Source organism: Phyllostomus discolor, chromosome 7 (assembly GCF_004126475.2).
Source record: "Phyllostomus discolor isolate MPI-MPIP mPhyDis1 chromosome 7, mPhyDis1.pri.v3, whole genome shotgun sequence".
NCBI lineage: Eukaryota > Metazoa > Chordata > Mammalia > Chiroptera > Phyllostomidae > Phyllostomus > Phyllostomus discolor.
This window is the reverse complement of record NC_040909.2, coordinates 59,568,084-59,595,980: the sequence shown is the minus strand read 5'-3', so window position 1 is coordinate 59,595,980 and position 27,897 is coordinate 59,568,084. Positions and strand designations below refer to the sequence as shown.

Genomic DNA, 27,897 nt, shown 5'->3' with positions numbered 1-27,897 from the left:
ACACAGACATTGTACACAGTGACAGCAATACAGATTGTTTCATCAACGTCAGTTTCATTGGTGGTTTGACAGCGGCATAAGGCTTCTCCTACAGGGAAGTGTTTTCTACTTTTCTTCACTTTATGTACACATAAGCCCCAGTGCTAGTATATAGGAGCGTCTGTTATGTCCACATTATGTTATTTTACCACTTACCTTCGCCAACATGATTCTTGTTTTCGCCACATCCAGAGGTGTGGTGACCATAGCTGCGAATCCACCTGTGTATATAAACCCCAATACAGTGTTGTTTATGGTGTTACAGTGTTTTATAATGTTTATTTTATAATTCCACATAAGTCTGCAAAAATCAGTTCTTTATCATTATATCCCCTTGATTGGTTCAAGAACTATATTGCACGCATACAAAACCTTTACCTGCATGCCACAGCTTTTGCAATGACACTGCACCACATATGACAAGATGACAAGGTAATAATGCTTTACCTCCTCAGGCTAACTGGGCCCCACCCCCACCTCTTGCTCTCTGTGGCACAGTGAACTGAGATGAGTGTGTACCGGGTTACGTGTCTATAGCAGTCACCTACTCAGAGAGGCAGGGGGCTCCCATTGATTCTCAGAGGGCCATGCCTTCCATCGGCCACTGGTCTCTCATCTGACTCCAAAATGCTTCTATCATTTCTGCTCTGAGGCAGAGTGGGCCAAGAGAAATGTATATCACAGTGGGGTTTTGGGTACAAATGCCTGGATTCTTCAAGTTAAAAACACTGAAAAAGAAAAGCTGTCTGTATTTCCAGGCTTCTGATAACAAGCCAGTTGAAGAAACAACATTTCTAAGCTTCCTTCTGCATCTTGTTAGTCTGTCTTGTCTAAGAAGCACGCTCCTCATGGTTTCCCTCCTACCTTCTCTCCCACGGAAATGCTGTGACTGCACAACAGATACTTAAAAAATGCACATATTTTAAAGGGAGCTATATCTACAGACAGAGAAATCCAAACATTTTTTCTAACAGAAACCATATTATATGGTGCAAATATTCTATGTAATATGATACAAAGATATCATTTCAACCTCAAGAGGCCCTAAGGAGGTAAAATAATAAACTCAAAGGACTTTCTAAAAGATTCAGCGTCCATGAGCTCGGGTGAGGTGGACAGTTTTGTAAAAGGACTGAACAGAACACATGTGGGAAGGATACTCCAAAAATAGCAACACTCTCCCTCCAAGTTGTGTGGCGTGTGGACAAGAAGGTCATTTGAACTTTGCCAAATCTCTTTCTAAATGTGTTGCTGAAGAACGAGCATTACACTGAAGCTCCTCCAATCGCTAAACTCATGACAATGAGTTTTAGAAAGATGCACCCATTTATGCTTCTGTGTTCCATTTTTGGTTACCCACAGATGACACACTTAGGGTTAATAAGGATCAATAACATGAATGCGAGTGCCCTTTCTAAGCCACTTTTTGTGTTATGAACATGTGGAATATTTTCCCCCCAAAATCAGAAGTTGTTTGATATTCAGAGAGTTGGCTAAACCTCAAGTATGTTAAAATTTGGTGGACTCAGTCCTGAAATCCAACAATATCAATGTTTTTAAACCACACATTCTGTACTAAAAGAGTAAATATAACTACAGAAAAGGGTCCAGGAAGGCTTCACATCCATTAAAAAAATCCTTAAGAAGGAATAAAAAGGACAAAGGAAGAAAAAGGCAATGAACCTGTAGCACTCCAATCTCATACTCGGTTTTGTTGACCTTACTAGCTGCAGGGTCTGGCCTGAAGCAACCCTCCCTCAGAGTCGGGAAGACCCAGGCCTCACTCCTGCTCTCCTCGCTGACTGCCCTCAGTAAAAAAACCCTATGAGACAGGCATTCCGGTTATGCCATGCTATGGGCGGGGGGAATCTGGAGCTCACAGACATTAAATCACAGCAGGTTTTCCTAATACAGAGCTGAGACAAACTGTTCTCACTTCCAGACTCGGAGGCTTTTGGCCTCTGGGTCTTCCAGTGGGCTCAGTTTTTCATCTATAAAATGCAGACAGCAATATGACACAGAAATGAAATGAGTCTATGCAAAGGGTCTAGAGTAGTCCCTGGCTCATATTTATGCTCCAAGTAATTAGCTCTTTTCTGGGCGGGCAGAGATGTGTGAGTTTTCTTCATGTCTCTAGCCATTTTCTTCATGTCTGTAGCCCAGCAAGCACAGTAGGGGCTCAAACATGCTTACGGGGTGCCCTGGACAAGTGCTGCAGTTTTTACAAACTGAAGATTTCAATTTGTTCTCAAAAGGGGAGGAGGAGGGGGAAGTCCCAAGCTAATCCTGTGCTTATTTTGTATCTGGTACACTGGGACTGTACTAGGTATTTTCACAGATTATTTTATCTCATTGCACTTGACAGACAACTTGCCCAGGGACACACAGATAATAAGGAGTGGGGACTCAAAGTCACATGTATCTTAGCTCCTTCACTGTATTGACTTTGATACATAAAAAGACATTAAAATTTACCTGTTCATTAAAACTCGGAAGTGCATACTGAGTTTTATGCACTCTGAGTGCATTTTTCTTGTTTGAAAATGTTCACAAACTGTCCTAAACCAACTATGACAACTTGAAAATTAGCAAGAACATCTGTCCCCTGTCGGTCTACTCAAGCTTTTATGAGCCACCTATGTTGAAAAGTATGTGCCTTCTAATAAAACCGGGTGCTGCAAATCAAACTTATTTTAGCCATTAGCGTAAGTTCCCCATTCCTTTACTGTGGACACCTGCCAGTATTCTCTTAGAGATTTCGGTTCATCAAAAACGATACGAGGAAGCGTGAAAGACAAGGATGCATATGCTTAAATAGGTCCTAATTTTACTACCATAAGGAAAACTGTATTTTATGAAAGTTACTAAGTCAATTTGAATATCTTCAAATATCAAAGATTGCTCTAATTCACAGACCCCACAATGTTCTTTATGAGGCTGCAGGAAGGACTTGTGAAGGTCATGTACAGAGTAACTGGTCATAATAGGGAGGGGGCGGAGGACTGGTACTTTCAGTTAAAATGTCATTATTTTCTACATTTTACTCAAGGGAATTGTAAACTGCCAGTAATAAATACAGGGAACCTGCTAACATATTGGACAGGAAACAATTCTTTGGTACAGCCACTGTAGGCTGCTTTCGTGTTCAAATCACACAAGAAACAATTTACTATGGGCCCTACCACAGTAGGTTTTTACTTGACTGAATGTTAGGAGAACTGCTTTCAGGACCAGATTTAGGGGAAACTAGATGTTACTCAGGTCCTTAGGAAACAAATGCTGGTTATTTACGCTGTCCAGACAAAAGGGGCCACCTTCCTTCAACAGGTTCTGCAGCTGTCACCTCCTAGTAGCAGCTGTGAGCATGGTGGGGGCTACAGGGGGCAGCACTGTCCCTCATAGGCCCTCCAGGGCCTCTCAGATTAGCCTGGCAGCCAGAACAGGGTCTTCAGGTACATTTTCTACTTAATCTCCAAACAGTGTCCGGACAGGTAGGGCTTCAACAACAATAAACGTATCTTTCTGTTAAAGATTGTGTTACGCCTTCTCATTTGTACCCAGGTAACCCTTCACCCTATTCTAGAATTTCAAGTCAGGAGAAGATCTGTCTGTCTGTCTATCTATATATACATCTCTATCATTCTGCTCTCAGAGAATGTAAATAGGTGTTAGTTACAAGAAACTGATCAAAAAACACCATGGAATGGCAATTATCACTTTAGTAGCAGATGTCATAATTACTCAGACAGAATTACAATTTTATGTTTAGAAGTCAATTTGAAGTGAGACAGTTGGCAAAGTCCCTTCTCTTCCTAGTTTAACCCCTCACCAGCAGCCAGGAAATTGCTGAGCATGACAAGCCTTCAACACCTCCATTCTCAAGGGCCATTTTTGGATATGTGTGTCAAGTACTTTATAAAACAAGCACGGGAACAGAAGATGGCACAGACTGTGTTCAAGCATGCAGGAATGAGAACTCTGATTTCTGACATGAGGGCAAGTTTTATCACTGCCTCTACAGCCACATAAGCCTGAGTCTGACAGTGTGTGTGAGCATGTGGGACCGCAGAGGGCTGCTCCCCGCGGTGAGTCCTCGTTCACTTCTCTATAGTGTGTGATGGACAATGTTGCAACAGACTCTTGCAGAGTATCACTTTTTCACAATCTGGAGTATTTTCCAGTGATTTTTATCTTTCAGAAACATTTTAAAGTAGTAATGTAATTCCTCAGGATCAACACTATCATAAATTAAAATTTCAAAACAAAAGGGATATAAACAAGAAATGTATTTAATCTTTTGCTAAATATCTGGGGATTTTTGCAGATCTTGGACAAACTTCTTCACATATCAGAACCTCAGGTGAAAAAATAAGGTGACTGTATGGGAAGAGAAGTTTTTGTACAGTAACTTTATTAATATTATTCTATCAATGTAATTGAAATTATTGTGATGATAACAGCTTTTCATTTTCCAGGTGTTGGTTGTTTTTATCGAAATAGTAATAATTCCTTACATAAGTTTTATCAGTTACAAAGTACTAATATATATCCTAAAGCACTATAATGCCTTTAGGTAGGGAGAGCTGCTGCTATGTTACAGGTAAGGAAGCTGGTGCCCAGGAAGGCCCCAAAACCTCATTCCTTAGTTGGTGGCAGAACTGAGACTTGACAGCTTTTTTTAAATCCAACCAATTGGCCAGGACTAGGTATATGGCTCTGGGCAAAGCCCTTCCCTGCTCACGTCCCAGCTTCTCTGCTGTCACTGGACACAGTGAGCCACCTTAATGGGAGGGCCTGGCCCACAGGATCCCATGATCAATGGGCAGCCATCTGATAAAATGTTTCTCCCCCTATTCTGACTCTAATACAAGTGCTTAGTGCCTATTACAAAGCATTACTCAGAAAAAGGGACTGTAATGGATGCAAATTTCCTTAACAGATCCAATGCATTGGCTTTGAATGTATCTGCTACTTAAGGAATGGGCCCAGAGAATATATACTTCTCATTTCAACACATGAGAGTTTCATGGTATTATTAACTTTATCTTTTTCCTTTTTTATTGAATTGATTGGGGTGACACTGGCTAACGAAAACATGCAGGCTGCAGGATCACAATTCTACAACACATCATCTGTGCACTGTGTTGCGTGGCACTGTGAGCCTAAGAAAGTAGCCTTGCCTTGTCCAGGAGACCAGATTTCCCCAGTGCTCACTTCATCCCCAGGGCCCAGGAGGGAGTCACAAAAGTACACATTTTCACATTTAAGGACTGGGCAATAAAGATACCTGACTTCTGGAAAATGAATCAAGACCACCTACTTATTTAACACAGTTAATGGCAGTGTCATGTGGAAACAATTGCCCATCACAATCAGTCTGAGCTGGCTTCAGGTCTAGAGGCAACATTCTTATTTTTGATTATCAATTCTACAAGTCAAATGGGTCCAATTATTAATGCAGAATCCTATAACATGTATGTTTTCTATTTTCCTAATCACTACAACACCCAATCCAGCAACCACTGAAGAAATTGAAACAATGTGTTTCTAATCAAGTCGACATCTAACCCTACATATCTGTCAACTTACTGGCTTCACATCTAAACTAGCAATTGACAACTTTCTGGCAAATCTCTACTTCAATTTCTTTCAACTGTAATTCTAATTACCTTTGTTTGCAACAACAAACTCTATTTCTCTCTCAGAATGTTAAACCTATGATTTATTAAGTTCCATAAAGCATCTGAGTTCTCATTAGACCCTCACTGGAAAATTCATATGACTCAGTGAGGGATAACACAATACCACATATTGTCACTTTGCTCTTGGTTTAATGTCTACAAAATACCCAGATGTTTAGATCTCCATATTTTCTACACGGAGCAGTTTAGCCTTCAGTAAACTGTGGGGCAGCCTCCGTTCTCCTGACACTAGTTAATCCACAGTGCTGTCAAATGTGTCACAGGAACCGTGAATCACAGCCTGCTACAGAAATCACTTAAACCCCCAAAGCAGTGCTCAGGGCAGACAGCTGCAGAGTCAGCCCTGCACCCACAACAAGTCCCTACCTACACAGGGCTTTATAAATCATCTTTAAAATAATCCAAAGGGTCTGAGTGAAGGCTTTAATAAAGATAAAGAGAAAAATTTGTTGAAAACAAACTGGTTGTCTTTCAAGTGGACACCTTTCTAGGTTTTTCCTTTTCCTAAGACACTTTCTTTTCTCAAACAACTAGTGGAACTCTCTTCATCTAAACAATCTGGAATTTCTGAAGAATGTTGTTTTTGCATAGTGAGTATTTTCACATCCCCCCCCCATCCCACTTTGGTCTTTCCCAGTATAATATAATCCTCTGCACCTGCAAAAGCTCCACAGACTGCTGACTGCCAAGAATCCACCATGCGATCCTGCCTCCAGGACCAGAGGGCCTGTGTTTAAGGAGAAAGAAAAATACAAGTTATTAAATATTTGAATTTATCGGAACCTCCTATGGGTGAGCTCTAGGGACGGGAACTTAAGTGAGAAGCTATTTTGGTGGCATTCCTCAGTGATGACCTAAGTGATTTTCCCAAGGACTTAACTGCATTCTAAAATAAGTGAAAGAAACCAGGGTGACGGCTGCATCGGAGTGCTCAGAGGACACGATTTCTAGTCAGTGTGTGTGATACACAGACACACACACTGTGCGTGTGTGTAAATAAAACACAGATGCATCTTTAAGACAATATGGCATTGCAAAAATTTCCCATATAAATCCGAACTTTCTATAATTCACAAGTTAGTTCAGAACAGTGTATGTCAGAATTCTTCAGTTCTTTTTTTCAATCTTTTATCCATGTTGCATGTGTGAAGGATGTTGATTCTGCTACTTAAGTATCAATCTGAAATTTGTCAAAAACTTTTTTGCACTGTTCATGATGTTGAGGATTATACAATTAAATACCCATGGCGAGTTTCACAACTAGACAAAATGATGACTGAGACATGGTGCCCTGCTCACCAAGCATTTACGGTACGGTAGAAGACAAGATACATTCACAACAAGTGGTGAACAGTGCTGAGTCAGGCCTGGTCTAATCTCTGAACATAGATGAAAACTCATGGTCCTCACAACCACCCTAAGAGTTGGGTCCTGTTATTATCTACCTTTTACCTGGGCTTTCTAATAACAGCAGAGCCTGCTTGTTCACTCTTTTTAGTTTTACTGAGGTGTATGTAAGTGATGTGCAATGAGGTACATTTATTTGAAGTATGCCACTTGTTAAGTTTTGACATGAAATCACTGCCACAATTAAGATAGGAACATACTCACCACCCCAGAGTTTGCTGTGTCCCTGCCATTCCTCTCTCTCTTTCCTGTCCTTCCTTGACAGCCCTCAAACAATCTTTGTCACTCTGGGTTAGTTTGCCTTATCTAGAATTTTATATAAACAAATTATACATTCATTTTCTAAAACCTGGATTCTTTCCTTCAGAAATTTTGTCTGATTTACCCATGTTATTGTGGATATCAACAGTTCATTGCCCTTTAATTGGTAAATAGTATTCCATAGTGTAGATATATAATTTATGTACTCACCTGTTGATGGGCATTTGGGATTCTTCCAGTTTCTGACTATTACAAATAAAGCTGCTATGAACATTTATATTCCTGCCTTCATATGCTGGGGTCCCCAACCTCGGGGCCACAGACTGGTACCGTGGCCTGTTAGCAGCCTGGCTGCACAGCAGGAGCTGAGCTTGAATCTTCCCGAAATCATCACCCGCCTCCCCAGTCTGTGGAAAATTGTCTTCCATGAAACTGGGCCCTGGGGCCAGAAAGGCTGGGGACCGCTGAAGCATATGGATGTGTGCCTTCATTTCCCTTGTGGAAATACCTAAGTGTGAAATAGCTATATTGCATGGTAGGAATATGTTTAACTTTTTAGAAAACCTCCAAACTATTTTCTAAAGTGGTTGTACCATTTTACATTCTAACCAGTTCCAGTTTCTCTACATCCTTCCAAACACTTGACATTGTATTTTAAAAAATTTTATTATTCTATAGGAGTATATACGTAGCATTTCACTGTGCCATTTAATTTGTATTTCCCTAATGACTAATGATATTGAGCTTTTTATGTACTTATTCCATCCATATATTTCCTCTTTTTAAAAAATTCTCACCTGAGGATATGTTTATTGATTTTAGAGAGAGAAAAAATGAGAGCAAGAGAGAGAAACATTGGTGTGAGAAACATCAATCAATTGCCTCCCGTACCTGCCCTGACCAGGGATCAAACCAGTAACCTTATAGCCAAAGACAATGAAATAGAGAACAGGCTGACAGTGACCAGAGGGGAGAGGGGAGGGAATTTCAGGGGAATTTCAGGCGAGAATGGGAAGGGTTTACAGGAACAAATATAAAGGACACATGGACAAAATCAAGGGGGGGGGGGCGTGGAAATGGGAGGGAGGTGGGGAGGAATGGGTGGGTGGGCTGGGATAGGAGTAAAGGATAGAAAACTGTACTTGAACAACTATTAAAATAAAATTAAAAAAAAAAAAAACCAAAATCCAGCAACCTTTCAGTGTATGGGATGGGAGCCACCCAGCCAGGGCATCCATATATTTTCTTAAGTGTCTGTTCAAATGTTTTGCATTTTTATTTAGTTGTCTGTTTCCTTAAGTATTGAGGTTTGAGAGCTTTTTATGTATTCTAGATAAAAGTCATTGAAAAATATTCCTAATCTGTGGCTTCCTTTTCATTCCGTTAACAGTGTCTATCAAAGGACAAAGGTATTTAATTTTGATGAAGTCTAAATTATCCTGTTACAGATCTTACTTTTCATAACATATCCAAGAAACCTTTATCTAACTCAGGCCACAAAGATTTTTCTATTTTCTTCCAGAAATGTTATGTCTTTAGGTTGACATTTAGACCTATCTTCCATTTTGAGTTCATTTTTCTGTATGCCACAAGTTATGGATTGAAGTTCTTTTGTTTTTACATATGGGTATTAATTGTTACAGCAATTGGAAAAGACTATCCTTTCTCCAATGAACTGCCTTCTCAATTTTGTCAAAAATCAATTGCCCATGTATGTGTGGGTCTCTGTGGACTCTCTGCTCGACTCCACATATCCATCTTGATAGAAATTCAGTACTAATTCTTGACTACTATAGCTCTATAATATCTTGGAATCAAGTAGTGTCAGTTCTCCAGTTCTGTTCTTTTTTTCAAAGTTGCTTTTACTACTCTAGGTTCTTTGCACTTTCAAATGGATTTTAGAATCAGTTTATCAACTTCCACAAAACAGCCTGCCAAGATTTTTATCTGAATTGCACTGAATCTATAAATCATTCTGGAGAAAACAGGTGCTAACATTGAATTTTCTGAACCATAAACATGGCACTTTTCTCCAGTCACTTATGCCTCCATTATTTTCCCTCAACAGTGTTCTCTGGTTTTCAGTACAGGTCTTGTGCTTCATTGTCAGATTTATCTGTTTCATGTTTTGATGTTACTGTGAGTAGTAGTGCTTGTTTTTAATTTCACTTTCTGTTTGTTGCTAATATCTACAAGTACAATTAATTTTCACACACTGATCTTGTATCCTGCAACCCTGCTCAACTTAACAGCTCTAATAGCTTCTTTGTAGATTCCATCAAATTTTCTATATCAATGATCAAACTGTCTATGAATAAAGACAGTTTTTCTCTTTCCAACTAGCTTATTGCCTTTTATTTCTTTTCTTTATTCATATTGTCTCTGAATAAAGAGTTTCTTCCTTTCCTATCAGATTATTGCCTTTTACTTCTTTTTTCTTGCCTTACTGCACTGGAAAGGACCTCTAGCATAATGGTATGTGCTACAGTATTGATGAAAAAATTACAAAAAACCTCAAATATATTAATTACAATGGTTAGAACAGTGTAATGACCTATTTATGATGGAATGACAGTTTTAGGGATGATCAAATATACCACAACTGAAAGAACAGCAAAGTTGATACTAATTTCCTACTTTCAATACTTCCCCACTGAAAATATACCTGTGAGGTTGAGAAGGTTGCCATGAAAAAGGACACAGGGCCCTATTTATCGTCAATTTTAACAACTTTTTGTGTGTGTTATTTACTGGTTTTATTTTATTTCCTTTTTACTCCTTGATCCCCTTCACCACTCACTCCATTCCCCATGCCCTGCCTTGGGCAACCACCAATCTCTTATCTGTATCTATAAGTTTGATATATTTTTAACAAGATTACACATAGAAGAGAGACCATACAGTATCTGTCTTTCTCTGTCATATTTCACTTAGCATAATGCCCCCAAGGTCCATTTTGTCGCAAATGGCAAAATTTCATTCTATTTAATGGCTGAAAAATCTTCCATTGTGTGCATATACAATTTCTTTTTCCATTCACTCATATCTTAGATGTTGTAAAGAATGCTGCAATGAATTCCTGGCTGGCGTAGCTCAGTGGATTGAGCACGGGCTGCGAACCAAAGTATCGCAGGTTCGATTCCCAGTCAGGGCACGTGCCTGGGTTGCAGGCCATGGCCCCCAGCAACCGCACATTGATGTTTCTCTCTCTCTCTTTCTCCCTCCCTTCCCTGTCTAAAAAAATTTTTTAAATCTTTTTAAAAAATTAAAATAAAAAAAAATTAATGCTGCAATGAACATAGAGGTACAGATATCCTTTTAGGTTTTTTTCTTTGTTTCCTTTGCATAAATACACAGAAGTAGAATTGCTGGATCACACAGTAGTTCTATTTTGAATATTTGAAGAACCTCCAGACCATTTTCCACAGCGGCTACACCAATTTATATTATCACCAAGAGTGCGCATGGGTTCCCTTTTCTCGGTGCACTTGCTAACACTTATTATATCTTGTCTTTTTGATAACAGTCCTTCCAACAGGTATGAAATGATAAACTCATTGTGGTTTTGACTTGCATTTTTTTGATTATTAATGATGTTGAGAATCTTTTCTTATAACTGTTGGCCATCTGTGTATCTTTAGAAAAATATCTATACAAATCTTTGCCCATTTTTTAATTGGATTGTTTGTGGGGGGAGATTTGCTACTGAGTTGTGTGTTACGTATTTTGAGTATGAGCCCCTTATCAGATATATGATTTGCAAATACTTTTTACCCATTCAGTAGGTTATCTTCTCATTTTGTTGCTCTCCTTCGCTGTGTAGAAGCTTTTGCTTTTGTTTTTGGTGTCAGAGTCAAAAAGTCATCACCAAGACCAATGCCAAGGAGATTACCACCTACATTTTCTTCAAGGAGTTGTAGGGGTTTAGATCTTACTTCAGATCATTTAATCCATTTTAAATTAATTTTTGTGTACAGTATATGATAGTGGCCAAGTTTAATTCTTTTGCATGTGGCTGTCTAGCTTTCCCAAAACTGTTTATTAAAAAGACTGTCATTTCCCTATTGTATAGACTCACCTCCTTTGTCATAAATTAATTGACCATGTATGTGTGGTTTATTTCTGGGCTGAGTATTCTGTTCCATTGATCTTTGTGTCTGTTTTTACACCAATACCAGGGAACAGCTCTTCTTAAGTAGATACCTAGCTATGTAAACTACCCAGCAAATCAGACATACAGTCATGTGTGGTATGAGACTCTGACATTTTCTTCCACCTAACTGATGAGAACAGTGACTGTAGAAGTGTATTTATTAAATTCACTGGACTATGAGTGCAGCTATCAAATGGATATTTGTAACCTGAAGTAGATAAGCTAAAAAAATATTTTCTTAAAAACAGCTTCCTGCCCTGGCTGGCATAGCTCAGTGGATTGAGTGTGGGCTGTGAACCAGGTATCGCAGGTTCAACTCCCAGTCAGGGCACATGCCTAGGTTGCAGGCCATGGCCCCCAGCAACCGCACATTGATGTTTCTCTCTCTCTCTTTCTCCCTCCCTTCCCTCTCTAAAAATAAATAAATACAATCTTAAAAAAAAAAACCAGCTTTCTAAACATAGCCTTGCCATTAAGTGTAGTACTCGGTATTTCTTTAGTAAATACACTAGTTTTGCAAATATACCTGTGCTTTTGTAGCAAACATTTTCTCCTGAGGTCTTATAAGCACTGCAAACAAATTTTATAAGAATAAGAAAAAAGACAGTGGAGCAACATCCTTTTACTTTTAAGGTAGCAAAATGTGTATTTTATCAGGCTAATTCCAGTTATAGCACCATTATTTACTTTGCCAACATTTTAGAAAAGGAATATGGAACATAAACTAGACTTTCAATGATGACTAAAGGTCATCTTCAGTTAATCTACTGAAGGGTTCCAAAAAGCAAAAGTTTACTCCAAACAGACTTAAAATATTACTAACAATGCAGAGTTTATAAACAATAAAGAACAAATAACAAAATGTGAATTGCATAGCTTACAAGAGGAAACAAAGATGCTATGTAATTCATAAATTCAATTATTTACTGAGTATCTAACTAGGTGCCAGGTACTACAGAGTCAAGGAAACAAGCCACCAGTTCCTAGAGGTCAAATATCTGATGGGGGGTATGGAGGGAGTAGAAGAGGGTTTGAACAGAGAGAAGGGAGGTTATGGTGAAGGCTTCACAGAGGTGCCTGCTGTAATCTAAGACAAAAACAAACTGGTTGCAAGGGGTGGGGAGGGGGGGGAACACTTAATCAAAACAGGTTCAGATGCCTGAAAACACAGTTTAAAAATAGAATCTCTATAGATAACCTTAATTTCCCACTATCTCCTGGCCAGAATAATTTAGTCTAAAGACAAAGAAAAAAATCATTTTATATTTGAAGAGGATACTAAAAAATATCTTAAAATAAAAGAAAAATCTCTAGAACCACATGGTTTAGAATCAGGTGAGAAATTTCAGTGGCAAACACAGATCTTGAAAGAAACAACAAATATAACAGTAACCACAATAAACACACACACACGACTTCCTACATTCCAGGCACTAAACACTATACACATTGACTCGTATAATCCTAACCACAATCTTCTGAGGACGTGCCGTTTTATCCTCATTTTATAGACAAGGATGTTGAGGCTGAGAGAAGTTAAGTAACTGGCTGAAGTTTAAAGAGGTAGTTAATAACAACTGGGATCTGAATGAGACAATCGGTATAGAGCACAAGAACACGTGAACTTGCATCTGTAAGTTATCATTGTCTTCATAGCAAATAGAATGGTATTTACTTACACATATGGGTCATAAATTTTACTGAAATATTATTAAAATATTCAAGTAGATGAACAAACTACATCAATGCCCAAAGCAACCTGCCTTAAATAATATGAGGAATTTAAATGAGGAATTTTCCAAATATAGAAACTCTAGAAAATAATATTGAGACCACGCTAAAAAGACAAGTGTTAAATACAAATGATTCATTTGGGAACAACTTTAAATTCATTAAGCACCACCAATAACAAGAATCTGACTGGTAAAAAGTACTACATATGGATTATGTATCATATTCTAAAAATACACAGTTGCCCACGTGTGTGGAAAGATCAGAGGGTTGTGATCAACAAAAACGCTGGCTGGAAAGACAGGAAAGGTTACTCACTGCAATTGTAAATACTGTTCATGACTTTCAGATAACTTAAGACTAGAGCTGGTTGTCTGGCTCCCACCCCCAAAGCCACGAGTCTCACAGACAGAACAGTATTCATGTGGCATCATTATAAGATTCCTCATTACCATATATAGCTTAACATCCAGTAGAGCTACATGATAATATGCAAGTTATTCAACAAAATATTTTGATATTAATAAAAGTTGTTTAAATAATGTGTGTTTGTAATGGAGGATTTTTAAGGGTCTATCTGAACATCAGACATTTTTTAAATTGCCATAAAATCTCAACCTACGTAAGTATTTCCATTGCCAAAGAGGTCTACTGACCATTCCAGTAAAGGCAGACAAATGACCGGGCACAGAGATGAGGGACAGAGAGTGGGCCTAGATATGAAGAATGATACTGTGCAGGTTGTGCACCAAAAACAATATGAACAAAAAAGCAGGTTGGCATATTTGCTTATTTATCCAATTTGATGTCCTGTTTCCTTTTTCTTTTCAACTAAAGAATATATTTTTCAGATGAATTCACAAGCATGTGTTTGTATCTCATATTAACGAGAAATTTCAAGTTGAAGTAATGAGGCTGATAGTCAGAAATGTCCTTAATTTTTGCTTCTGTGGTTTAGTTTTGTTTTTTTGTTTTTTTTCTCTTTTGACTGGGAATGTCAACTACTAAGTGACAACAGACAGGGATGAGCACGGCAGAGCTGCATGTCCCTAGACATGAGAGAGACCTCTATGGTGCTCACAATCCTGTCCTTAGTAACTGCCTGGCATCTGGGTCATAGCTTAGTTTCTACAGTTTTTCTTAAGTTTCCTTAATATAGGTTGATTGGAAAATATTTCTAAGAGCTCATATAGAAAATTTCATTTCAAAATGATTTTAGACTTACAGAAAAGTTGCAAAAATAGTACAGTTCCCATATACCTTTCACCCAGTCTCCCCTAATGTTCACATCTTATATAACCACAGTACAAGATCAAAACAGGAGACTAAGGTAGGTGTAATACTACTAAAATACATACCTTAATTGAATTTCCCCATACCACTACTTTAAATTTTCAAGGTATGTGATTTTTCCTGTTTTTTTTCAATTAATGATATTTATATTATCCATTAGGATATTATGAGAAATCTTGAATACCTAGTAGTATCACTACAAAAGTAATCAGGATGTTCTAATTTCCAAAGCGATTCTTCACTCATTACTGAAGGCCTACCAGAAGAAGAACATGCCCCAGCTGCCCCCGGGCCCCAGGGTAACAGCTATTAGTACCGGGATTCCTGCAGGCCAAGAGAGCAAACACCAGGCACAACACTACGAAATAGCTTAGGAGGCTGAGGCTGGGTCAGGTGTGTTCTATTAAAGTATAGCATAAAGAAAAGGCTTTGTTTTTCACTTCAAAACACCCACCCAAATGTGCATGTCTTATGAATGAATAACAATTAAAATAAATGTGTGGCTTTAGTGCAGGAAAACTTATATTTGGTACTTCTTCACCTGTTGTATTCAAAAGTAGTTATGTTTTTCATTTTGCAAGATTATGAAAGTTTACCAAATGCTTTTTGTGGTACAAGATGTCCAAGCACAGAATCACCTACTCAATTCCACATGAATAACATCAGATGGTAATTTATTTAACAGAATGAAAATCTTCTATATAGGTCTCACTGCTGCCAACCTACCTGCAGAATCTTCCAATACACCGAAGATAGCAGGCAACATCAGGCAAACATTCTCCACACCACCGCCAAGCAAGCTGCCATGTGGCCATCGCACACGTACTTTAAAAACTAAAGCAATATCTGCCTAAAGTTTTGTATTCAATTTGGTGAATGGTCTCTCTGCAAAGAACTCATATACTAATATGTCATTAAAAGATATTTCTCATGCACAGTTTTAAACCAAAAAATATATAAAATATACTTTGGAACCATGATTAAGCTCACTTCTGCCACACAGAAGCTCTAGCAATAGAATCAAATGGCTGAAAGGTGAAAATAGATTTCTTCTATAGTGCTAGTTTCCATAATTAAAATGAGATATACCTGATAGCTACAGATCATTTGAAATGCACATGCCAATTTTGATTACAATGGCAACTGGACTGAAACTATTCTGAAATTTTTAAGTAGCACCAACTTTGTTGGGGTTGATTTGTACCTTTTTTGTTGTTGTTAAACTATATTTTGGCTTAATACTTGCCTTCTAGATAAGTAAGTGGTAAAGATAATAAGAATTTATAGGAGGGTATATAACAAATGATTGTGCTGATAATTGAAGAAATTTTATTTATTATTCTTGAGCATAAGCAAGATGGGCCAAGTTTGCTTAGTGATAGTTAGGTTTTATAATCAGAAAGTAATTGTTTTGGCATGTGCGTGGGTAGGTTTTCATGGAAGGGTATTTACGCTGATTAGAGGTTCTTCGAGCTTCCTACGTCTGTGGTTTGATGTCTTGTGAGTTTGGGGTAGAAATAAAAGTTCCCATTCATGTTATTCAATAACAATATCAAAATATTTCACTAACAGTTACAATGAAATAGATCATTGTAACCCACATTTATGATGTTCCCATGAATCAACAAGGTATTATTACTTTTAATGCTTCAACCTACAAAGGCACACCTGGCTTGACATGTTTAAATATGGAACAATCTTCTTAAAGTTTTATAAAAAACGGTTAAAATGAAAGAATTGAGGGACTTACACTGACAAACCCCATTTATCTAGAAACAGATATATTGACAAGACTCTATCCTCAACAACACCAAAAAAAATATGAGTCACTCACTTTCACTCACCTTCAAAAGCTCTCCCACCTCACCCTTGACTCTACAGGAGAGGCCCTCGTTCCCTTCAGGTCTGGAGTCCCACAGGCCTTGCAGAGTTCCTTGTACATACAAGGTAGCCAAACCTTTGATCCTGAACAACTACTTGCAGTGTACATAGTGTTTGATCGTTTTACCTTGTGTAAACAATGAGGGAAGATATGAACTGGCCAAACATAATCGTCCCAAATTTTCATTCATTCTTGGCTCAGCAGAGAACCATGTAATTCCGAAATGACAATGGGTGCCACGTCAAGGACCACCATTCATGTCGCTGGAGAGGGCTTCCTGGTGAGCTGTGCCCAGAAAGTCCAAGGTTTCATTTTGGCTGAGCTGGAAGGAGGGCTGGGATCACCTGGCACTGTGCGGCTCTAGCCTTGCTGTATTCTCAGCAGAGCCACATTGCACATTTAAACCAAACATATTAATCAAATACCCAAAATGCCCATGAATAACCAGGAAGCAAGTCTAAAGGACAAGTAAAAACAAAGCTAAATCCGTTTTTCCTTGTTTTTCCAAGGGGGTTACATATGCATCCAAAGATGGGTTCTCTGAAATAGAACCCAGGGTTTTGTATCACCAAAGGAACTGGGAATCATTGTAGGCATCATCAAGGTGCATTTCAATACATACTTTTGTTTCATAATCGAATTAAACTAAGGCAGTAAACTCTCCCCTGTTGTCACTTTGTCTCAGCCAACAACATCAATATGACTCATCATAGGAATTTTCTATCTGATGATCATATTTATCTTATTTTAGTCACAAATTTGCATAAAAGGAGAGAAATGCTTAAGAGAAAGAAGAAAAAAGAGGAAAGAAGGCCAAAGACATAAAGTGCTTTTTACTGTCTTTTGACAAAGGACCCTAACCCACTACCTTCTTAGCTGCAGCACTCATGAGGGATGAAGGTTAAATCTGACTTTCAGGTAAAAGGAATGGGACGGGTGCTGTTATTCCTTTGGCTTCATGGATATGGCTATGCGCAGGCTGCCTGCAGCTGGGCACACAGGCTGCCTGAGGAGCTGGGGGACGATCAGCTTGCCACGCGCACGTGTCCTATCAAGCCTTGGCTGACAAGACGCTTCTCCTTCCCGACTCAGTTTCTATCGGCATCTCATTTTCACCATCTGTCTACCTTTTAATTGGCCAAACTATAAAATGCAAGCATTTTCTAAGCATTTTGTTTACTGATTGAATCTTTCTCCCTCGACAGCCTTAGAAACAGCCAAGAAAGTGTTACCCGTTATTTTTATGAATTGAGTGAAAGAATACTTTGGGATTTTAATTTCTTTTCCTTTTTCATGAAGTATCCCATATTTTCCAGGATGCAAATTAAGAATTCGAATGTCCTTGCAGTTTTTGGATTGTTAAAAGATGCCTGTTCATTATTTGATTTTACTAAAATCCTAATTGGCATCATGGACTCTGGCTTCACTGGTGACTTGGACATATAATAAATACTTTGCCCTTCTTTTCAATTGTTTTCTTCCACATTAACAAATTATATTTAATTTAGGGCACAAACTTAGTGCAGCAGAAATCATACACATATTTTTACTCATTTCCTCCTCAATCTTTACAGAAATCTAAGTTCCAACCAAACATGTCTGTGCAGACACCAGAGCGCCCCAGGCTCCTGACATGGTGTATGCGGAGATCCCAAGCAGTGAACACCCTCTGATTACTATTATTTTTATTACATTACTAAAAGTATGGGAGAATTTTGTTTGGGGTGAGGTGGTGACATTTTAACAATTAAGAAATAGAAATCAACAATAATAAGTTACTTACTCTTCAACATGAACACAACATAGCTTTTATAAGGTACTGGCTACTTAAAATATTCATAAAATGTAAAGGAAAAATCCAATTATTTTATACACTAGAATATAACTGAAATGATAACCCAGTGGCCCCTGATTTCTATTGCAAAGCTATGATTTTATCTTAGAAAATCATCAGCATGATGTCATAATCTTACATGACCAAACTGGTTTTATTTTCATTTTGCTTCAAAGTTGCATCTGAACTTAAAGCTTGCATTCCTATTGCATTGGTCAAAAAGTTTGTTTTTTTCTGTAAGATGGTTTTTTTTCCATTAAACTGTATTGTGACAGTTGTCATATAAGCATGCACTTAAAAAAATCAAAATTCAAGAATTTTTATGTAGCCATTTTAATACTGAAGATAGAAAAATGCAACATTTTGCCACATCATGCTTTATTATTTCAAGAAAGGTAAAAATGCAACTGAAATGTAAAAGAAAAGATTTGTGCAGTGTATGAAGAAGGTGCTGTGACTGATGGAATGTTTCAGAAGTAGTTTGTGAAGTTTTGTGCTGGAGGTTTCTTGCTGGACGATCCTCCATGGTCGGGTAGACTAGTTGAAGTTTATAGCAATCAAATTGAGACATTGAGAACAATCAATATTATACCACAACATTGAGAACAATCAATATTATACCACATGGGACACAGCCAACATATTCAAAATATCCAAGTCAATAAAGTTATTGGTGAAAATGAAAAGATGTGTCTTTTATCTTAGGGAAAAAAACATATGGACTTTTGGGCCAATGCAATACTAGTTACTGATTGGCAACTTTATATCTTGTGGCTAGATGCAAAACTACTTAGACTTAACAGCATCCTTCTTAATCCTTTATACTATACTATACACTGATGTTGAATATCCAGACAATAGAAAAAAAACTGACATTCTTACAAGAAATTTTTTCATATCCTTTTAAAATATGCTTATTATTTATATAAAGTTGAGTAACAGTAAATCTGTATGTTATAGCTTTGAACATGTTTCTAAAAGAAGCTAATTAGAAATAAAACAGTTAATGTCTACAGTTATCCAACTTGGAAAAAAATGCTAACCTTCAATTAACCAATAGTTATAAAACTGGCTGTGTAACAGACAGACCGTAAGGAATATAAACATAAACAATCAGAAGACAAAGTTCCTTCCTCTAATAAGCAGAGTCCCATGAGGAATTAAACAAAACACGTGGAAGAATGTGGTCTGGGTCCACTCATCACCATAAACCATGCATGTTCCCCATGGTGGGTCACGGAGGGCTGACTTACGAAGTGAACACTGTTCAATCCCTGCCCAAGTGCAGCAGAACCAGGGGTGTTTGGGAGAGCTGGTCTAAGAAATGTTGTGGCCAGGCTGTTTGGGCTTTATGTCAGCAAGTTAAGAAATCAACACAATTTGTAGAAACATCTTAAATAAGCTGATGTGATATAATATGACCTGAACTTTTTAGCACACTTTGTGCATATGAAACAGCCAAGGCATTGTTAAAGACATCACGTGCTTTGTGCAGAGTTATTAAGAACTTCAACTCTGAATCAGACTGCCTGGGTTCAGATTTTGGCTGTACCCTTAAGACATTTAATATCCTGAGCCTTGGGCAAGGCACTCAAACTCTTCTTCAGTTTCCTCATCTATGAAAGACCATGTGGCACCTACCTCACAGGACTATCATGAAGATTAATAGGAAATAATCCATGGAAAGTGATTATCATACTATCCGGCACATTGTAACTTAGAGAAATGTTAGTTAGGTATTCTAGTTGTTTTTTTAAATTACTATGGTTATCATTAACAATGTTAAAATAGAAAAAGGGTGCTGAACAGGAAATTGAGGACTTGGGTCACTAGATGAAGACAACCTCTCCAAGCCTTGTTTCCCTGTTCAGTGGGGATAAACAGAAGGCTGATCTCCCCGGGGTTGTGTGTGATGTGAATGAGATGCTAATGAATGTACAACTGACCCTTGAACAACATGGGTTTCAACTGTGCAGGTCCACTTATACATGGTTCTTTTTCAATAAACATATAGTCAGCCCTCTGTATCCCCAATCTCCCACTCACAGATTCAACAAACCTCAGATCAAAAACAGTATTTTCAGCCCTGGCCACATGGCTCAGTTGGTCAGAGTACCATTCTGTACACCAAAAGGCTACAGGTTTGATCCCCAGCTGGGGCATGTACAGGAGGTAAACCATTGGTGTTTTTCAGGTAATTGCTTTTTTTTTTTCTCTCTCTCTCTCCTTGCCCCTCTCTCTAAAATCAATAAACATAACCTTGGGTGAGGACTGAAAAAACAAACAAATACTCAGTATTTTCAACCCATGTTTGTGAAGGGACAACTTAAGTTATACACAGTTATTCAACTCGGTGGGGGTCAGCACCCCTAATTTCAAGGGTCAGCTGTATAGTTCTTAGCCCAGTGGCTGGCATATAGCTCAAGACACAACTGATATTTTTAAATTAAGTATTCAAGTGATGATATATGCATAACTAAATAAACTTCTATTAAAATGCTAGGGGGAAAATAAGCAAGTGCAGTGATTATTGAGGAGGAAAGAAGGAAAGGTCCTACTCTCAAGAGGGAAGGACAAGGGATGCTCTCTGAGGTGACATGATCTAAGCTCTGGGTAATGAAAAAGAGTTGGACATGAGAAAGACCTAGGGAAAGTGCTGGAATGAAAGCTCAATGAGGGAAGAAATATTTGTTACTCCTCTTCACCACTATATCTCCAGACCCTGGAAAAATGCCTGGCCCATCATAGTAGGCACTCAGTAATGACATACAGAATGAATGAAGAAAGTATATTTCCAGCAGAGGGCACCACAAATGCAAAGGTCCTGGGGTAAGTACCAGTTTGGTGTGGTCAAAAAGAACAGAGGGGAGGCTGCAGGGCTCAGTGCAGTAAGTGGACACACTGTAGCTGGAGTGTGACAGATGGCAGCGGTGAGGCAGGAGGGGCCAAATGACAGATGACCCTATCAGTCATAGTTTAAACTTAATTTTATTTACCTTTCAAAAAGATATCACTGAAGAGTTTAAGCAGAGAGTGGTATAACCTGGTTCATTTCTTTAAAAGATCACTACGGCTGCTGTGAAGAGAAGCTGTTTTAGATAAGCAAGAATGGAATCAGGAGGCCATCTGAGAGGCCACTGTATCAATCAAGAGATGAGCTGGAGCTTTCCGTCAGAACAGCAGACTTGTTGATGGGCTGGATGGTGAGGGACAAGGGAAAAACAGAAATGGAATAATTCTTGGGTTTCTACTTTAGCAAGCACAGATGAATGTGCTATTTACCAAGATGGGAACAACTGGGAAGGAGCAGGTGAGGAGAAGAATAAACACCAGGAGTTCTGTTCTGTTCTGAACTGATTCCCCTGAGACATATGAGTAAGGATGCCTACTAGCAAGCTGGTCAAATTAGGCTGTAACTGTGAGGAGGTGGTCCACGGCTAAGCTACACATGTCAAGTCATCCAAAGTCAGTGACAAGATTAACTAAGAAGCTATGTATGAGTCTTTATCAGAAAACAAGAAACATGTAATCTATCACATTTCTCTTCCTGCTTGGCTGCCAGAAAGCTCCAAACTCAACATAAAGAACAATTATCATCTCAGAAATTCTGCATATGATAATATACACCTCTTGCTTCCCCTCCTCTTTATGGTATCTAGTCTTTTATCTAAACTCTTTTTTAAGTATATGTATTATTACATATATGTACATATATATGCATGAAATGAGGTACTGCAGTGACATGATTTGGGGAGTCTGGCAGGCTGGCTCCCATGTTACCTTGCCTGGTCTTCAATGACTGACACAGTACCTTGAAGTGATCTGTGGTGTCGCTGGTAGACTAGAAGCCTACTAAGGGCATGAATTATGTCTTATCTTTGCATTGCTGTGAAATGGAACAATGCCTAGCCCAGAGCAGGCAGACAGTACGTGTACACTGATGGTGTGCGTCACATGTCTGTAAATGAAAGTGATTGAGGCCTTGTTCCAATATAAGGCTTAGTTCCAAGATGTTTTAAACACAATATAGTGCATGATTACATACCAATCAGCAATATAGACAAATGCTTGGTTAGTAAAAGTAAATTTTCCAATCCTGGATTGAAATACTTCACCCAGAAGGAAAAAAAAACTGAAGTGGCTATAAAAGGTGCATGGTACTTAGATCTGCGGATGCACACTGCAAAAAGGGGCCACAGAACAGGAGCAATAAGGCTCCTATTCTTGTTACCAGTAGATGAGCCCATACCTCTAGCCTGCCCCTTCTCAGTGAGCTGAGGCACCCGATGCCTGGAGGACTGTGCTGAGCTGCAGGGAGGAGGGGGTGTCCCTCTGCAGGTGAGGCGAGTAGTGCAGAGGCTTGGATGATCGTGGCAGTTTAGCCACCCAACTGCCCAGCCCAGAGGTGGTAGGAACCATGGCAGACACCTCCTGGGGCAAGGCACTGCCTCCCACCATGGGAGCGGTGATTGGGCCCAGCTGCAGCACAGCACTTGCCCAGAGATGGCAGAGCCACTGCAGCCACCGTGACCAGACGTGCCACAAGGCCCCAAGGGCAGGGAAGCTGGGCAGTCTCAGGACCTGGGAGCCCGTGGAGGCAGGGGAGTCTCCACCAGTGAGATGGCAGCAGGGGGCGATTCTTAAACTGAGGGGCTGAAGGCTGAAAATATGAATGGTAAAGACCCAGGCCCACAGAAAGCTGCAAAGACAAATGGAGGGGGCCAGAGGACACCAAAAGCTAGAAAGATAATTGGGTACAAGGAAAAGCCCCTGCGCTGCCCTTCCCATACTAGATTGGGGGTGGGATCACAGGTGGCAGGCACATGTGCCCTAGAAATCAGAAGTCAGAATGGTGGCATCAGGAGGTCCTGGACCAAAGAGGCCTATCAGTCTAGCCTGGGGAAAGAAGGGATTGGTTACAGGGTGGACCTACTCAAAGCACACGAAAGTTTAGGAACTTAATCAGTCTTTCTCTGGGAGAAAGCATTTAGCCCCTCCCATACCCAAAATGGATATAGCCCTAGCAAAACAAAGAAACCCTCTCTTGTCTGTGGCTCACTGATGTGGGCCAGCTTTGCTCCTACCTGTAGGTCACTCCTCAGGACCAATTCTGCTCTTGCTCTTGGCTTGCTGTTCAGGACTGGCTCTGCTCTTGTTCATCGTAGTGCATCATTTGCTGCACTTAGATGGTGCATTGACCTGTCCTCTCCATGGGCCATGTGATCTTATCAGTCATGTGGCCCATGACCTTCAGGAGGGAGTCTCTCTCTTGCTGACCTGCTGAAGCATTTGCTGGTATGTTTGCATGCTCTCTCATCCAGGAGCACACAACCTTGCAGCCCTAGACGCATCATGGTCATGGCCATCCTGGCTCCATGCACAGCATCCAGGAGGGAGCCTGAAGCTCCATAATATTCTGGCTGGAGGGAAATGACTTTGTAAAAAAAATGCATAAGGAGTGGGGAAATGGAAAAACTAGTGGGAACACAATGTGGACATCCTTAAAGGCGACAACTTTATGATTTAGAGTTTTAGAAAGTTACACATTTCTAAGAACTTCAAAGATGTTTAAGAAAGATCACACAAACTCAGCGTGTAGAGTGGATGAGAAAGCAGAGCAACTCTGTTAACTCAGTCCAGGCATAAGTTAATAAGAATCTGATAAAAAGGAGGCCAGAGGTTCCAAAAAATCCAAGTCAACCGAACTTCATGAGTGATAAGATACAGAGGAGGACAAAAGAGAGACTCAGATTTTAATTTGGGGTTTGAGACCAAGCACTCAGCATGGTTGATGGAAATCAGAGAGAGGGCAGCAGAAAGTGATTTTAAAAGAGAGATGGTACCTTCCATTTCATGCAGAGTAAGTTTAAGCTGAAAGTGGCCACCCCCGCCTCCTGATGCCCACTCCTTACAGTACAAAAGCATGTTATCCTCTCAAGTCCTTGCCCAGAAAAATCTCACCAAGTAGTATTTCCATATAAACATAATAGAAAAACCCTTCCATATAATACAGTCTCTGTGTTTGAAAAGCAAAGTGAAATGGATAAAATCATAAACACAAAAATAAGGGCCAAAAATTGCTTCTAAAAAGCATTGTGATTTCACATTTAGATTTTTTAAAACACTATTATATGAAAAGATGCTCATTATTATTTAACCATGAGAGAACTGTAAATTCATACCACAATGAGATAGCAGTACACAACTATCAGAATGGCTAAATTTTTAAAGAATCTAATAACAACAAGCAACAATGTGAATGCAAAGCAACTGGAACTCTCATACATTGTTGTGAAATGACCCAGCCACTTTGGAAAACACTTCAGTTAATTACAAAACTAAACTTACACTTTCCCTATGAACCAGCAATCCCACTCCTAGATCTTACCCAAGAGAAACAAAAACATACATCCTTACAAATACCTATATGCAAATATTTATAGCAGCTTTATTCATAATCATCAAAGAACTCAAATGTGCACAAACTAGTGAACAGATAAACTACTACCTCCATACCATGGCACACTATTTAGCAACATTTTGCTGCTATAGGCAAAAACACGAATGTACATGGGGAAAAAAACAGGCACAAAATGCTTAATAGTATGCGGTTCTATTTATACGGTAGTCTAGAAAAAGGAAAAATTACAAATATTCTATAGACATTATGGTTATGATGGCAGTAATAAACATTTATCAAAACTCTAAAACTGTACACTTATAAAGGTTGAATTTTCCTGTCAGAAAATTATTCCTCAATAAACCCAACTTTAAAAAAACACTATAGCGTTCACTTCCGGCAAGATGGAGGAATAGGTGGATGCACTGTATCTCCTCGTACAACCAAGATTAGAAAACCAATAATTTACAACAATAATTTACTATCAGAATAACACCCAGAGTCGGCAGAGGATTTATCTGAATGGAAGTAGGGCAGCCAAGAAGTTGAAGTAGACGCGTTCATCTAGACTGGTAGGAGAAGACCAGTCGGGCGGGCGCGGGGCTGGCTCCGGTTGGCGACGCGCGGAGGTCGGGGGAAGGTTTGGCGCGAAATCGGCGCAAAAGCCATCTGGCGCGCAAGAAGGCAGCGGCGATCACTGAGTACGCAAGCTGCGGCTGGCAGACCCAGAGGGGTAGCGATTGTGGACCAGGGCAGAACTCGCGGCCCAGAAGCCCAGACAAGGGTCTGAGTCCAGGGGAACGGAACTACCGCCATTGTTTTCTCCCACCCCGCTCCCGCCCCGCCCCCACATATAACGTCACAATCTAGCGACTGGGGTGCCCAGCCCTGGTGAGCACCTAAGGCTCCACCCCCCACCGTAACAAGAGCAACCAGACCAGAAAAAAAAAAAAAGGAGAGACAGGGGGGAAAAAAAATGTTTTCAACAGAGCAGATCAGTCCCCCAGGACTCATCCTTTTGAGCGACCAAGAATTAGCCAATCTATCAGATGTGCAGTTCAAAACACTGGTGATCAGAAAGCTCATGGAACTGGTTGATTTTGGATGAAATTTAGATGAAAGAATGCAGATTACCATAAAACAGATGCAGGAAGACACTCGGAGGAGAGCCAATAGTGAAAGGAAGGAATATGAGTCTCAAAACAATACAGTGGACCAGAAGGAAGATAGAATCAACCAAGCAGGAAAGCATGATGAAATAAGAATTCAAAAAATTGAGGAAAAGATTAAGAGCATCCAAGACACCTTTAAACGTTCCAATATCCGAATTATAGGGGTACCAGAATCGGAAGGGGAAAAGCAACAGATTGAGCACGTATTTGAACAAATAATAAAGGAGAACTTCCCCAATCTGGCAAAGGGAACAGTCTTCCAAGAAATCCAAGAAGCTCAGAGAGCCCCAAAGAAGTTGGATCCAAGAAGAAACACACCAAGGCACATCATAATTACATTAGCCAAGGTAAAAACGAAGGAGAGAATCCTAGAAGCAGCAAGACATAAGGGGACAGTCACCTACAAAGGAGTTCCCATCAGACTGTCAGCTGATTTCTCCAAAGAGACCTTACAGGCAAGAAGGGGCTGGAAAGAAATATTCCAAGTCATGAAAGACAAGGACCTACATCCCAGATTGCTCTATCCAGCAAAGCTCTCATTTAGAATGGAAGGGCAGATAAAGTGCTTCTCAGATAAGGTCAAGTTAAAGGAGTTCATCATCACCAAGCCCTTATTTTATGAAAGGCTAAAGGGACTTATCTAAGAAAAGAAGATAAAGAAAAGACATGTATAGTAAAAGGACAGCAAACTCACAAATATTAACAACCACACGTAAAGCAAAACCAAAAGAAACTAAGTAAACAATTAGAACAGGAACAGAACCACAGAAATGGAAGGTACATGGAGGGTTAGCAGCAGGGGGGTGGGAGGAGGAGAGAGGGGGAAAAGGTATAGAGAATAAGTAGCATAGAATGTAGGTTGAAAATAGATAGGGGGAGGGCAAGAATAGTATGGGAAATGTAGAAACTAAAGAACTCATAAGTATGACACATGGACATGAACTAAAGGGGGAAATGTGGGTGGGAGGGGGTACAGGGTGGAGGGGAGAGAAGGGGGGAAATGGGACAACTGTAATAGCATAATCAATAAAATATATATTAAAAAAAACACTATAGCATCTTAATATTTGCTCAAAGAAAACTGTTAAAACCCAACATTGTTATCTATGATTACTCTGTGAAGTTCTATACATTTCTTAACTAGCTAGAATATTACAAATGTCCTTAATACTGGAAAGAAATAAACTGTGTGCTTTTTCCCTCGTTGGGCCTCAAAACATTCCTGTGCAGAGACAGGGCACAGGATGTTGGAGTGCAGAAGCAGCGTGAATGCTGGTTATTGAGGCACTAATGAAGTGAGTCTTGTTTGCTGGACAGCTGCTGGCTCCATTGTTCCTTTGTCACTCACAAAAAAGGGGGGGGCTGTTATGCTCATGGAATGTGACCTTCTCGTTGTATAGCTGTTACATCACGTCCGGAAACCCTGCCTGAGAGATCCATTCGCCAAGCAGCACAGAGAAAATGGTAAAAACAAACAAAACAACAGCAATAAAAGACCCGAAACCCTTATTAAATAAACTGTGCTACTCTTTAAATCAGATCACTTATAAGTACTATTTCTCAACACTTACTATTCCAGAGTTTGTTTTTTATGATTAATGTTCTGTCTCATGTTATTATCTTCATATTATAACTACAATAGAATGTATTTTTAGAGTACAGATAATCTTTGTTACTCTTCAACAGACATTTTGCACAAGCACACCACACGATTACTAAGTCCACAACAACAATGGGAGTCATCTCTTTATTTTCTGTGTTATCAGTGCCTACCTAGATACGTTACCATTTTACAGTTTGGTGATTTGTCAACCACTTTCATTTGAACAAGGGCCTTCAAATTCTTTTGACTATCATCTACAGTGAGAAGTGCATTTACAATGAAACCTAGTACAGAGCTGTGTATGCACGTATGCACAGCACCAAAGTTTTACAAAACAGGACTTATCCTCACCACATAAGATGCTCTCTATTAATAATTTTCTCTTTTTTTTTTCAGTCTTTAAAATGCTGGCAAACACTC

At 39.4% G+C, this 27,897-nt stretch overlaps 1 protein-coding gene across 5 annotated transcripts in view; it reads right to left on the bottom strand.

Moving 5' to 3' along the window:
- The window catches only part of SLC25A26 (solute carrier family 25 member 26), a 151,935-nt gene that overhangs the window by 8,048 nt on the left and 115,990 nt on the right, over positions 1-27,897 (bottom strand). For all 5 annotated transcript variants that reach the window (XM_036031000.1, XM_036030998.1, XM_028518902.2 and 2 more), the window contains 2 exons: positions 6,399-6,468; positions 196-260 (listed from right to left, as the gene is read on the bottom strand). In XM_036031000.1, coding sequence (XP_035886893.1) covers positions 196-260; positions 6,399-6,468 — 135 coding nt within the window. The remainder of the gene's footprint in view (positions 1-195; positions 261-6,398; positions 6,469-27,897) is intronic.